General features: G+C 47.5%; 1 protein-coding gene and 1 long non-coding RNA gene across 2 annotated transcripts in view; one reads left to right on the top strand and one right to left on the bottom strand.

The window, feature by feature from the left end:
• PRICKLE2 (prickle planar cell polarity protein 2) overlaps positions 1–13,410 on the bottom strand; it is a 259,498-nt gene extending 246,088 nt beyond the window's left edge. The window contains exons 1-2 of the mRNA XM_083491472.1: positions 12,725–13,410; positions 11,961–12,046 (exon numbers count right to left, since the gene is read on the bottom strand). Coding sequence (XP_083347598.1) covers positions 11,961–12,046; positions 12,725–12,766 — 128 coding nt within the window. The 5' untranslated portion in view covers positions 12,767–13,410. The remainder of the gene's footprint in view (positions 1–11,960; positions 12,047–12,724) is intronic.
• Positions 1–13,500, top strand: part of LOC310702127 — a 164,149-nt gene that overhangs the window by 92,896 nt on the left and 57,753 nt on the right. The gene's annotated exons all lie outside the window — the stretch shown is intronic.

The raw sequence follows: 13,500 nt of genomic DNA, 5'->3' as shown, positions 1-13,500 counted from the left end.
GACTGAGTTGCAACTATCCATTTGGATCATAGCCTCAATATGCTTCCCCCTATTTCAGCAGCAGAGGTTAAGTGCTCGAAACAGAAGTGCATTGCATTAGCCAACATCCAAGGGCCTCCTCTTAAGATTAAAAACTGCTTTATAAATCAAATCCAGCAAAGCTGAGCAGACTGTTCCAAAGCATGTTACTCATGAGAGGAACGAAGTGCAAATGTGGGTGTGAAAAATTACAAAAATACTTGACGCATATGGGAGCAATAATTCAGGCAATTTGGGGTGTGTGTGTGTGTGTTTTCTTCCACCAGAAACAATTGCTTCATCATTCACTGTTATTCATTCCATTGCTACTTTGAACAGACACTTTTAACACCCCCTCTCTCTTTTTGCCCTTTGAAAATCTGTGCCAGTAGTCAAAGCAAAGACCGAAAATAAACCCAGTTAGCTGGGAGTCGGAATATTGCTGAAATTCTGCAAAGAAGAATTAGCACTTAAATGCTTCAGTTATTAATTGAATGTCTAAGAAAGGGAGCATCTAAGACCCCAGCTCCTTTGTAGGGCCTGGACCACGCATAAATCTTGGTGAGAGCAATGCAGCGAGCGGCCTCCTGGAGCCACGGTGGCAGAAAGAGTAATAACCACCACAAACAATGCTCTCACGCAGATACGAGCCATGCCACTGCCAGACAGGTTGCAGAATAGTGTGCCAGAAATGGCCACACCGGTAGATCACAATGGGCAGAATGATAACTGAACGGTCTGTTCGTGCAGCGCTCGGGAAGACTGAATAAGTCGGCTAATTAAAATGAGGATTTCTGCATGAATTCAAAATGGTGTCTTTGCATTCCTGGATGATAAGGTTTGAAAGTGCTAAGAAGAGCTTTGCTGGATCAGACCAATCTAATCCCAGCACCCTTTCCCTACACACAATGGCCAACCAAATGCCTATGGCAGGGCTGGGGAACTTTGGACCCACCAGATGTTGCTACACTACAACCTCCACCATTTCTGTCTTCTAAATCCGGCCCACAGATGGTCTGGGAATCAGCGTGTTTTTACATGAATAGAATGTGTGCTTTTATTTAAAATGCATCTCTGGGTTATCTGTGGGGCATAGGAATTGGTTCATTTTTCCCCCTTCAAAATATAGTCCGTCTGCCCCCCCCACAAGGTCTGAGGGGCAGTGGACCGCCCCCCTGAAAAGTTTGCTGACCCCTGGTCAAAAGAAAGTTAGCTTTCTTAAGTGCTACACAGCAATATCCAATTTTTGATTTAGGTAACTTAAATCCATTGATATTCTGATTGTAACATTTGACATTTTATGTTTTCATATTCTGCTGGAAGCCACCTGGAGTGGCAGGGGAAACCCAGCCAGATGGGCAGGGTATAAATATAATCAGTGGTTTTTTTCCTAAAAAAAATGTTTAGGGGTACTCTCATTTTTCTACTCATATTGAAATACTGCCTCTCAATGAGGCGAAACTTAGATTCACAAAATGTTTAGGAGTATGCGTACTTATGCGTCCCCCAAGAAAAAAACACTGAATATAACAACAACAACAATTTAGTAACTATGGCTGCAATCCTAACCATGTCTATTCAAAAGCAAGTCTCATTTAATTCAATGGAGGTTACTTCTATGTAAATAGAGTTCAGATTGCAGCCTAAATTGGATGCCACGCACTGTAACCTACTAAGCGTGTTGGATTGGAACTGAGAAGACAAGGGGAAAGTTGCATGACACAATAGGAGGCACCTGGCATGGTGAATTCTTGACAGTCCAAGATGATGGAATGGCAGTGAGAGGCAGATCCCAGCGCTCCCTCCGCCAAGTGTGCAAGGACTCAGGAAACCGGAGCTCTAATGTGATTGTTACACGTGCCAGTCAAGAGTCTTCCGCACTCTCACCCTGATATTTTAAGCTACTGCAAAAAAGGAAACATAACTATGGCAACAACATTTCTAGCCGGGAGAGTTTTAGCAGCAGCACCCTCCTCCCACACAAGAATGCAATAAAGATCCATGAGGTGCCTGCACACACATTGATCAGAAAATACCAGGCCCCAACCAGAATATTTTACGGCCCGCAACAAAAGGCAGTGGCGCATTTAACTTCAAATCATGTCCATCTGAATAGGCCATTTATTATCATCCTCAAAAGACCTCAGGATGGCAAATGCAGCTTGCCTCATTCATCTCTAGCTAGTAACCATTTGTTGCCCTTAAAGGTTTAGATATTCATCCTAATTGCATTAGGGACAGGCTGTAAATTCCCTGTCCTATTCTCTCAGCAGACCACCGCTTTTTTCCCTGGGCCTTTTTTTTTTGTGGAGAGAGAAGAGCATTATGCAAAAGGCACTCCTAATAGCCATTCAGCCACCCAGCTCCAATGACAGCTTTATTCAAGGCCCAAAGCTTGTTAACAAGCTGAATGGAAGGCAGATTAAGGCAAAGCAGATCTGATTAGGAAACAGCAACCTGACTCCCTAGGAGTTAGCAGGATTTCACTTGCACGCACAATGCCACCTTCTCCAAGTGCCACCACAGCTACTTCTCCTCATCTGTTTAAAAGGGGGGGGGGATACAAGGACATCCCTAGGACTTTCCACAACATACGCAGATGAATATTTCAACACCGTTCGGATCTCAGCTGGTTTGCAGATGATCTTCTGTGTGGAAAATTCTCAGGTATTTAAAATAAGAACGCGCTTTGGTTAGCTATGAAATCTAAGCATTGCAAGTCAACTGCTATGGCGCGGACAGGTATTCAGATATTCTGACATATACAAATACACACACACTAAAGGAACATCTCCAGAGATTCAAAACAAGCTCAGAGAAATTAGGGGCAATTCCAAGTGATCTTTCTTTTCTTTTCAAATTATGAATTCAGGATGCCCAACAGCAACAAATCTAACAGGAGCTTCAGCAGCACCCACAATGACCACTAGCTAATCCAAACAAGAAGGAACTGAAACAGAATGTTGCAGCGAGAAGCATTACAAGTTTACGATTCCAGCTGCTGTGCTCAATCCTCTCTCCAAGCCCATTTTTGTTGCCCCAGCGTTCCATGGCTACTGAGCATGCTCAGTCCTCATTATATGCGTTCTGAGGCTCCCCCCTCCATTTAAGTCCCACTCCCCATATTTATTTATATATGTGTGTGTGTGTATTTCTGCAAACTTTGCAGTTCCGCCAGCCTACTTCTGTTCTTCGCTCTTGGGCCAGCTTGGTGCCATTCCAGCTACATAAGCAACGCCACACATAGCCTGAACATCAGAAAAAGGGGGCATAACGTTAGCCTGGAGGTTTGTAAAAACATTGTGAGTGTCGCAGTTCAGAGCTATTGGAAGGGCCTATTGCTCAGAAGTGGAGCATCTGCACTGAGGTACAGTCATACCTTGGTTGCCTTGGTACTCGGACGTTTTGGCTCCCGAACGTCACAAACCCGGGAGTGAATGTTCTGGTTTGCGAACGTTTTTTGGAAGCCAAACATCCGGTGGGGCTTCCACGGCTTCCGGTTGAGTGCAAGAAGCTCCTGCAGCCAGGGATGTGGCTTTCAAACCGTTCCAGGAGTCGAACGGATTCCTGGAACAGATTAAGTTCAACAACCAAGGTACCACTGTAGTAGGAACTCAATAACTGGCATCTCCCGTAAAACTGTCTCAAAGCTCAGAAAGAACTCAGCCCAAGACCCCCAGAGAGCTTCTACGAGTCAAAACAAGACAGTTTTGCGAAATGGGCCATTTTTAGCACAGCGTTTGGGCTCCCTGATGGAAATATCTGAACCCCCATATTCCAAAGGGGGTCAAGAGGTGTACCTAGGGGTCAGTGAAGTCACCCAAGGGGACGCCAAAATCCCCCCTCTCCACTCGTTTGGTTCCTCTGACAGTCTGGGGCACCAATACATCTCCTTGCCAAGGGAGCCAGTGTGGTGTAGTGGTTAAGAGCAGCGGACTCGTAATCTGGGGAACCGGGTTGGCGTCTCCTCTCCTCCACATGCAGCTGCTGGGTGACCTTGGGCTAGTCACACTTCTCTGAAGTCTCTCAGCCCCACTCACCTCACCAAGTGTTTGTTGTGGGGAATGAAGGGAAAGGAGAATGTTAGACGCTTTGAGACTCCTTCAGGTAGTGATAAAGCGGGATATCAAATCCAAACTCTTCAAGGGTACATGGGAGCCTGAGTATGTCTCTGAGTGGGACTGCTAAAGAAATGGTTTGGTCTGGACTTACATACCCAAGATAAGGTTACCAGGTTTTTTTCAATGAATCTGGGGACACTTTTCAACTTCAATGGATTTTGTATGGGGACGGATTTGTAAATCTGGGGACTGTCCCCAGGCAACGGGGACATCTGGTAACCTTAATAAGAAGTCATTTCCCATTGTGCTCCAAAGTCAGCAGTAAGTGCCCATTTAAGAATACCATTTATGCTCAGCAAAATATCACTGAAGGGTACCCTCTACCCCACAATGCTTAAGGCCAAGTGTTTTATGGACGCTTTCCCAATATACATACAGTTGTACCTTGGTTTTCGAACAGCTTAGTTTTTGAACGTTTTGGGTCCCGAACACCGCAAACCCAGTGACTGTTCCAGTTTGCGAACTATTTTTGCAAACCGAACGTCCGACAGGGCTTTCCCAATATATATACAGTGGTACCTCAGGTCACATACGCTTCAGGTTACAGACTCCGCTAACCCAGAAATAGTACCTCGGGTTAAGAACTTTGCTTCAGGATGAGAACAGAAATCGTGCTCTGGCGGTGCGGCAGCAGCAGGAGGCCCCATTAGCTAAAGTGGTCTTCAGGTTAAGAACAGTTTCAGGTTAAGAACGGACCTCTGGAACGAATTAAGTACTTAACCCGAGGTACCACTGTACTTCCAAGGTACGACTGTATTTTGTATTTAATCCCATTTAAGATTGTATTATGTTTCATTCTTCGGCTCTGCTGTATAATTAGAGGGCCTTACATCTTTCTGGCCCCCTCTTTCTGTCAACATCAGTATTATGACAGGAGATGGGTGGCTCCAGCTCCTCTCCCATCTTCCCTCCTCTCTACTCTATTAAAAACCAGCTTTTGGAAGGTCGGCAGGCCAGTGGGATCTCCTAGCAAACAGCACGGAGGGAGAAGAGGTGGTTGCCAGCACAGACACAGAGGAGGAAGGGGCAATGATGGCAGGGGCGGGGGGAAAGGAGGAGCCATCATTGATGAGGGGGTGCTGATAGGCCCCCAGGGCAACTTCCTGTTGCTGCCAATTGGCTGGACTATAACATGGTCTCTTCTCTCCCCCCCCCCCCTTGTATGGCTAATTGCTCTAATTGAAACTGTACTTTCAGGAGAATGTTTCTGAAAGCAATTTAAGGAAAGGACAGATTGTAAAACAGGCCACATCCTGTAAATTAAAATAACGAACTAGAAGTACGGTGCAAATTAGCTCTTAAAGGGAGAGGAATGAAATCACATAAAATGAAATGTGTGTCTCCGAAGAGAACATTTGGAATTCCATTTTTCTTTTTTTTTCTTTTAAGTGATGCATCCTACAGAGAAGGAAGAGAGAAAGATAGATCTAGGAATATTTTTCAATCGTCAGTCAAGACATTCTCCTCCTTTCACGAAGGACTTTTAAACATCCCCTTTGATCTTCTAGCCACAGCAATTTTTGCCCGGGTTAATAAAACGGCAGCACAGATCATGGCGAAAAAGAAATCATGGCTAATTAGGAAGCATAAGGTTCCACATAATGATAATAAATGCACAACGCTTGCATCAGCAATTGGGACAATTTGCTTTCTGAATGTATCACAGGCTTAGAACTCTAGCCTCCCCGAGGTATCTTGTAAATTCCCATCTTTGAAGCCCCAAGTCCAATTTGCATTTAACAGCAAAAACTGTACAGTTAAAAGATTACGAGAAAGAAGCTTAAGAACCCCAGTGGTTAATTGATCTAGCCTTGTTTCCTTAAGCTGTACATTCCCTTGAAACCTATTGTTTTCTTTTAGCTTTATCAAGCATTTTAATGTGGCTGAAACAGGCTTGTAGCTTTTTCCTCTGTGTACAAAACCACAAAAGCCAAATTATTCGGGGCTGTTCTGAACACCAGAACAGGCTGTGAAGAACTCCCCCCCCCCCCAAAAAAAAAATCTTTTCAGGCAAGGTAAGTGAGCAAGATGGCAAATTATAGATTAGATGCACAGAAAGTATAAAGCCATTTACACTGGAATAACTAGTCACCAATGGGGGCGCATAATCCCAACATCAGATTTCCTTCGGCACATATATTTCTAAGGGTAAACGAGAGTGTAATTGCTCAATAAATAAATAAGTAAAGAACTTGATTCTGACTAAGGCTGCCTTCTTTCGCCCAAAGGCAGCATTCAACCTTGGCCAACCCGCTAAAGTCCACATGCTGGGAGTGGCCACCCACCCACAGTCTGCCTCCCCTCCTTAGTTGATTAGAAAAATTTGCTGGGGGGATTCAATCAGGCCTCCAGGCCATGAGTAAGTCATCCTAAGAACATACAAGGAGCCCTGCTGGGTCAGGCAAATGGCTCATCTAGTCCAGCCTTCTGTTCTCACAGTGGCCAGTCAGGTGCCCATGACAGAAGTAAATAAACAGGGAATCCGCAAAGAGTGTCCCTATCTCCTCTAGCGAGCCAGCATGACCACAAAAGCAGGTCCCCATCCTCTTTACTGGGGAGAAGGGGGTGTCCCCTGCAGAGATGCTGGGCTTTGGGGTGTCCCAAAGGCCTCTGGAGCCCAGTGAGATGATGTTCTGCCTCTTCCACCTTAGGAGAGGGTCATGGTTAGTGGCAATGGCATATTTTGGCTGGTTCCCGAGGTGGGGGTGGGGGGAAGCAAGGGGGTGAAGGAATCGTATCTCAAGGGTTCACAGTGAAACTAGTTGGCTGTTGATCCAGGGACTTCAGACAATGCATAATTAACATACAAAATTCACAGAATTGTAGAGTTGCATTGCAAGAATTTTAGCTAAAGCATCCATGACAGATGACCATCCGACCTCTGCTTAAAACCCTCCAATTTAATACTGCGGGTTTAGGTGGCTTTCAAAAATGAACCAGCACATGTTCACACAGGTTAGGCACATATGTCATCTTGGATGGAAGAGATGAAGCTCAGTTGGGTGATGGCGCTTGGTATAACAAGGTCTTGGGTTGGTTCATTAATATAGTTAAAGAAAGGGCGTCTTGGAAGGTCTTCTCCTCATTTAGCCCCCCACAAGGTTAGGCTGAGAGAGACAGTGGCTGGCCCCCAAGGTCACCTGGTGAGGGGGTGGTTTGAACCTTGATCTCCTGGGGTTCGTGGTTGAGTGGGGATTTGAACCCTGGTCTGCCAGGTGCTGGTCCAACACTTTGAACCACTGCACCACACCAGCTTGTCTTCACCTGCAGAGGCAGAGACAGCCCAACAGAACTGCAGCACTGCTACGAAACGGGATGCAAATAGATCTTCTCACATCCGTGCAGCTCTGATACCTCCACACTGCATATTGGAAAAGGTCTCCTCTCTGTGGCTCTTTTTGTCCCTTTGGTCAGCTCCGTGGATGAGAACAAGTGCAACAGCTAGAAGGGGCCCTGTGAGGTCTCTTAAGCCCTTCCATGTGCACAGCCTCAGCCCTGGACCATAGGAGAATTAGGTATCAGCCTGAGGTCACCCTACTGCCCATCCCCTCTCCAAATATTAGCCCTTGTGTTAACAAAACACAAATAAACATGGAAAAGTGCATAGAGCATGTCTCCTTTTGATTCATAGAGTCTTTTTCACTGTTCGTTTACATTTGGTAAGAGAGGAGAGAGAGAGACGGTGGATCATGTTCTTTCGTGCTATTGCATAGTGTTTGAGCAAGGTTTCTGTGTCAGCATCAGGTGGGTAGTTCCTTTATTTGTGTGTGTGTGTGTGTGTGTGTATGTATAAATTTTTTGGCATTGCAAGAGATTAGAGGGTTGCAGAGCTTCGTTGGTTGCATTTGGTTGGCTGCAGTGTGGTTTGTTTGTAAGTGTATGGGAGGCAGGACAACACCTTCACCCTAGTGTGGCTCCCCTTTATCACATATTAGCCCTAGACACCGTGAGGGGAACTTCTGAAAAGGACTATAGACTTCTTGGGTGCAGCCTGGTGGCCTGCATATGATGTTGGACTATAAGGCCCAGCAGCTCCATCCATCATGCCCAGGGGTCAGGGATGATAGGTGCTGTAGTCCAACCATGGTCTCTAGGACCATGAGAGCAATTAAGAGTTGGCATGAATAAATCTAAGGATATATATATCTAGAGGGCATGAACTTGGCTACCCATGGGCAGCTGTGCCATCAGTGCGGGAATTGGAAGAAAAGCTTGGAACCATGCACTGTTTATTTTTATTTTTAAATAACATGAGTTTAAAAAAACCTGTCCTCAAGATCGTCTACCAAATAAAAAGAGAAACAGGAAAAACATCTTTATCTACTTGCACTTGACGTGCTTTTGAAGATATATATATAATTGGGTTTTATGCTGATCCTTTCTGTGAACCACTCTGAGACCTCCGGGTATAGGGCGGTATATAAATGCAATAAATAATAACAATGATAATAATAAGTAAATATAAGGAGGGTGCCAGGAATCCCTCCTGCATAAGGGCATCCTGTCAGGATGGAGCCACCACAGAAAAGGCTGTGTCTCTTGGCTAACCCGCCCCCCCCCCCAGTAGGTCCATGGTAGCTTCTCTCCCTAAGATTTCTCAACAGCACTGCCAGGATAGTCAAGGCTGCAATGGCTCCTCCATCTAAGCAGGGCTTGCAGCCAGCAGTAGAAAATGTCCTGTTACAGCAAACTGCAAATGCACCCACTCAACCCACGGTGAATCATGTAATGAGACAGGCTGTACCATGGGGTTGCAGGAGTTTCTCACCCTACGGTAAGGCGGTTGCAAGGCGTTCTTGCACAGAAACATGCAGATCTTGCAAAAAGATGCGAGGGCTGAGCTGCAAGCAGCTGTCAGAGGTGAGTCAGAGTTAAAGGACCGAAGCAGAGCCAGGAAGAAGTTCACGCAAGAAGCCCTCCCGTCCAAAGGGGCCCAGTGAAAATACTTCACTGATAAGATGTCCCAAGCTCTGGTTCTGATGGCTCACCACACAAAGGTGCCACTCATCATGTTAAATGTTTATGTACAGTACTGATTTTCAAAACGGGTTTTATAAATGTAGAGTGTATGACCACTTGCAGATAATTGCACGATGCCTTACGGTTTTCAATAATATACTTTCCTATGCAACATCATACAATAAAACTAAATTAAAACCAGCCAATGGCTCCTGGCTCTATAGCTCAAGTCAGTAGAGCATGAGACTCTAAAGCTAAAAGTTGTGGGTTCAAGCCCCACGTTGGGCAAAAGATTCCAGCATTAACAGGGGGTTGGACCAGATGGCAATTGTGGTCCCTTCCAATTCTACAATTATATGAGTCCCTAAAATTTTTTGTACCCCAAGCAATTGCCCTGTTAGGCCTCTCCCGCCCCCCACACTATGCATCTGGGTAGGATTTATTTATTTATTTATTTATTTATTTATTTATTTATTTATAGTCCACCACACTCTGGGTGGCTTCCAACAAAATATTAAAATGCAATAGTGCGTCAAACATTAAAAAGCCTCCCTAAACAGGGCTGCCTTCAGATGTCTTCTAAAAGTCTGGTAGTTGTTTTTCTCTTTGACATCTGGTGGGAGGGTGTTCCACAGGGCGGGTGCCACTACCAAGAAGGCCCTCTGCCTGGTTCCCTGTAACAAAAGCTGTTGTTCCCATCCTACAGTTCTGGGTCACAGTTAAGGAAAAGGCAGGCATGGTCAGAATCCTTAAGGTATATGACAGGAGTAGCCAACATGGTTCTCTCCAGGTGTTGGACTTCAGCTCTCACCAGTCCTGACTATTAATGTCTCTAGTCCAAACACATCTCAGGCAGGCAGGGTTACCAGCTTGGGGAAGGCTGGTGTATTCTTATTGACCTTCATGAATTTATATGGTGCTTGATTGCCAAAGCTTACAAGTATCAAAACCAATTGCAAAACAATGTAAAAGCATGTAAATAAAAATGCCCAATCAAACAATTTCATTGAAACATTAAAATAAGCATCCACGTTATTTAAAAATACAGTAAAGCAAGCACATTCGAACAGCGCAACAGTGAAGCACTCTCAGCGCATCCAGAAAGTCTGTAGCAGAGTCCAGAACTGCACTGGTGCTTCGAGAGGACCACTGCTTTTCCCAGCAGACGAAGAGAAAAGAAAGCTCACCTGACAACTGTAGCCACAGCAGTTTTAGGAATTCACTTTCCTCTCAAGTGGCCACAGAGGGGTTCACACGTTGTATTCAGCAGGTGACCAGCCTCTGTACACAATAACTGAGCTGTATAAATCAACAAGTGTACCCTCCTCCCAGAAGCAGATTTAGGGGAGTGTGAATTGATGCTTTTGAATTATGGTGCTGGAGGAGACTCTTGAGAGTCTCATGGACTGAAAGAAGATCAAACCGAGGGAAATCAGCCCAGAATGCTCACTGGAAGGACAGATCGTGAAGCTGAGGCTCCAATACTTTGGCCACCTCATGAGAAGAGAAGACTCCCTGGAAAAGACCCTGATGTTGGGAAAGATGGAGGGCACAAGGAGAAGGGGACGACAGAGGACGAGATGCTTGGACAGTGTTCTCGAAGCTACTAACATGAGTTTGACCAAACTGCGGGAGGCAGTGGAAGACAGGAGTGCCTGGCGTGCTCTGGTCCATGGGGTCACGAAGAGTCGGACACAACTAAACGACAACAACAACCAGTTCAGTCACACTGGGCACAGAGCCTTGCGGGTGTCACTAGGGGCACCACAGCTATGATGCAGAATGGAAGGGAGAGAGGCAGGGGGGTGAATTTTAGCGTAGCACGTGGCGCCGCTGTAATTTGAGACCCCAAAGGTCTGCCACTGCTTCTCCACACTTCTGCATGCATAGAGACAGCTTCCATCTGTGTGAATTCTTTCTGTAACAGTTCCATTGCCCTCTTCAGCACTTGTTTTATTTTTACTGGCTGATTTTGCTTGTTTATCCCTCCTCTCCTCCAAGGTAGCATCCATGGCTCTCCCCACTCTCCATATTGTCCTCACAACAACCCTGTGAGGTCAGTTAGGCTGAGAGATGGGGACTGGTCTCCAAGGTCAGTGAGTTCCATGGCTGAGTGGAGATTTGAACCCTAGTCTCCCAAGTCCTAGTTCAGCACCCTAACCACTACACCACACTATCGCTAGAAAGACAATACATCAAGGAAGTTTTTTTTGTTAATGGTTAAGTCAGGTAACCATCTTCAGACTGCGACAAAATATAGACCTCAAGGCTTCAACAGCCTACCAATTATTCGGTAACAAACGCAATTCTCAACCTCTGCTTTGTAGAGCATCTAGCTTGAAGACGACTTCCGGAAAATTCAAAAGACTGCACAATCTTTAGTGACATTTTGGTCAGTATTGCCCAACTGTGGATTTCGGAGTTGTTGCTTTTCTTAAAATCAGATGCGTCTGTCAGTACCTCAAAACCTACAAACGAAGGGCAGGTCCTGCTCACAAATGAAGCACGCAGAGAAATGTCACTCAATGTTGTTCGTCAAAACTGAAGCAGCAGGAGTAATAATTATGGAACTTTGTGGTGAGACCTGGGGCAGATAATGCCACAGAGAACGATTGCAGGAAAGGATGATCACAAGCCGGAAAGAAGTCTTGAACAAACCCAACAGAACAGCACACCGATATGACAGGGAGGAATCAACAACACCAACCACCAAGTTTTATTATACGTCCAGAGATCACATTTTAAGCACACAAACACACACAGGGTGTTAGGCTTTCCAGCGAGCTTGCACTCTGCCTCTCATTGTTTTCACAACTCCTTGGGGACGCTGTGTGTGTGTGTGTGAAACGTTTGTCTCCTTACCTCCATTTATGAAGTGCGAAGCCCGGACACTGGTCACCGCAGTTGTTGCAAGGCCGCTCTCGTTCCAGCTCACCCAAGGCGGTCAACTTCATTGAGGAAAAAGAAGGAATCCCATGAATACAAACAACATGCTTTCTGTCTCCCTCTCCCACCTCCCTGGCAAGAATGGGGGGGGGGGGGCAGACCCAACCTTGTTAAAGACGCACCAGCTGATTGCTCGCCCATTGATAAAATGAGGAGAAATGAGGAGTAGATCTGTTTGCAAACATTTTTTTTTAATTATCTAAAGACAAATTTAATAAATCGCTCCATCGGGAAACGGCATCTCCCTCCACGGAAGAGTAGCGTTGGGTGGTGGAAGGAGATGATTAGCATCTGAAAAGGTCCAGCTGGTGGGAAACTGACCCGGTTCTCCCCGCGCCTTGGACAAAGGGAGCAGCAAGTCAAGGCGCTGTGACCTAGCCATGGCTGGGGCTTTGCCTTTGGAAGCGGGTGGGCGCCACAGTGGGGCGGGGGTCCCGGACCAACCTGTTCAAAGGGTGGAGGGGCTGGAGAGGAGGTGCCCAGTGAGGCGCGATGCCCTGGCCAGGGCGCACGAGGGGGGTCTCTCTCTCGCTTGCCAGGGTGGGCTCGCTCTCCAGGACATGTTTCTTTCCCCACGCCCAGACCACGACATAATCTCAGACCCGCGGCAGATTCCTACCCCCCTCTCTCCCCCCCCCATACACCGGGTCTCCCAGACCACGCGATCGTCGCGGACTCACCGATCGGCTGGAGAGGCGCTTCCGCGCGCTCCGGCTGAACATGGCAGCGGCGAGAAGGGGGCTGTCCGGCCGGCCCGGGCGCGCTTCGGCTTGGATAGGGTGGCCGCGCGCGCTGCGCACAGGGCGAGCCGAGGCTGCTGCGCCTTCCGAGCGAGGGGCCGCGGCGCAGCTGCTGGCGCTCCGCTTTTGCTTCCTCGCCCCCCCCCCCGGCAGGCTGTCCCCTCCCCTCGCAGCCCTGCCTGCCTCCCACTCGGCCCCCGGCTGCTTCCCCTCACGTGTCTCGGGCGCCCTTCGGGGCCGGGCGTGCCGTCACCGCCGCCTGATCCTCAATGCGCTCTAGCGCCTTGATGCTTCCCTACGCGTCCTGCCGCCTTCCTGCTCCTCCTCTGGCATCTCCTTAGGGGGCCACCACCACCTCGCCTGCGTTGCGCTTTAGCGCGTTCCTGCGCTCTGGCTAGTTGGCACCTGGCGCCTCCAGTGTCCCCCCTCCTCCCCCTTCTGCCTCCGCTTTCTCCAGGCGCCACTTTCACTCACTTGCGGGTTGCGCGCACGCGGCCCACGTGGGATTGGGGGGGTGGGGGTCGCCCACCTGCCCTGCAACTCTCGCTCCCACCTTGACTCCGCTCCCGCCGCCGCCGCTGGCGAGGGAAGCCGGGTTTGCGCACGGCGTTGGTAGCCGCACGCACCATCCGTCTCTGTCCGGTATCGATCCTGCACCGTCTTAGGAAATAATGTATTTTTATGTGTCCAAAGCCAGCTTCGATCCGATTTGAGGG

Source organism: Podarcis liolepis, assembly GCF_965112155.1.
Source record: "Podarcis liolepis genome assembly, chromosome: 2".
NCBI lineage: Eukaryota > Metazoa > Chordata > Lepidosauria > Squamata > Lacertidae > Podarcis > Podarcis liolepis.
Note: the sequence above shows the minus strand (reverse complement) of the source record. Positions and strands in the feature narration are given on the sequence as shown.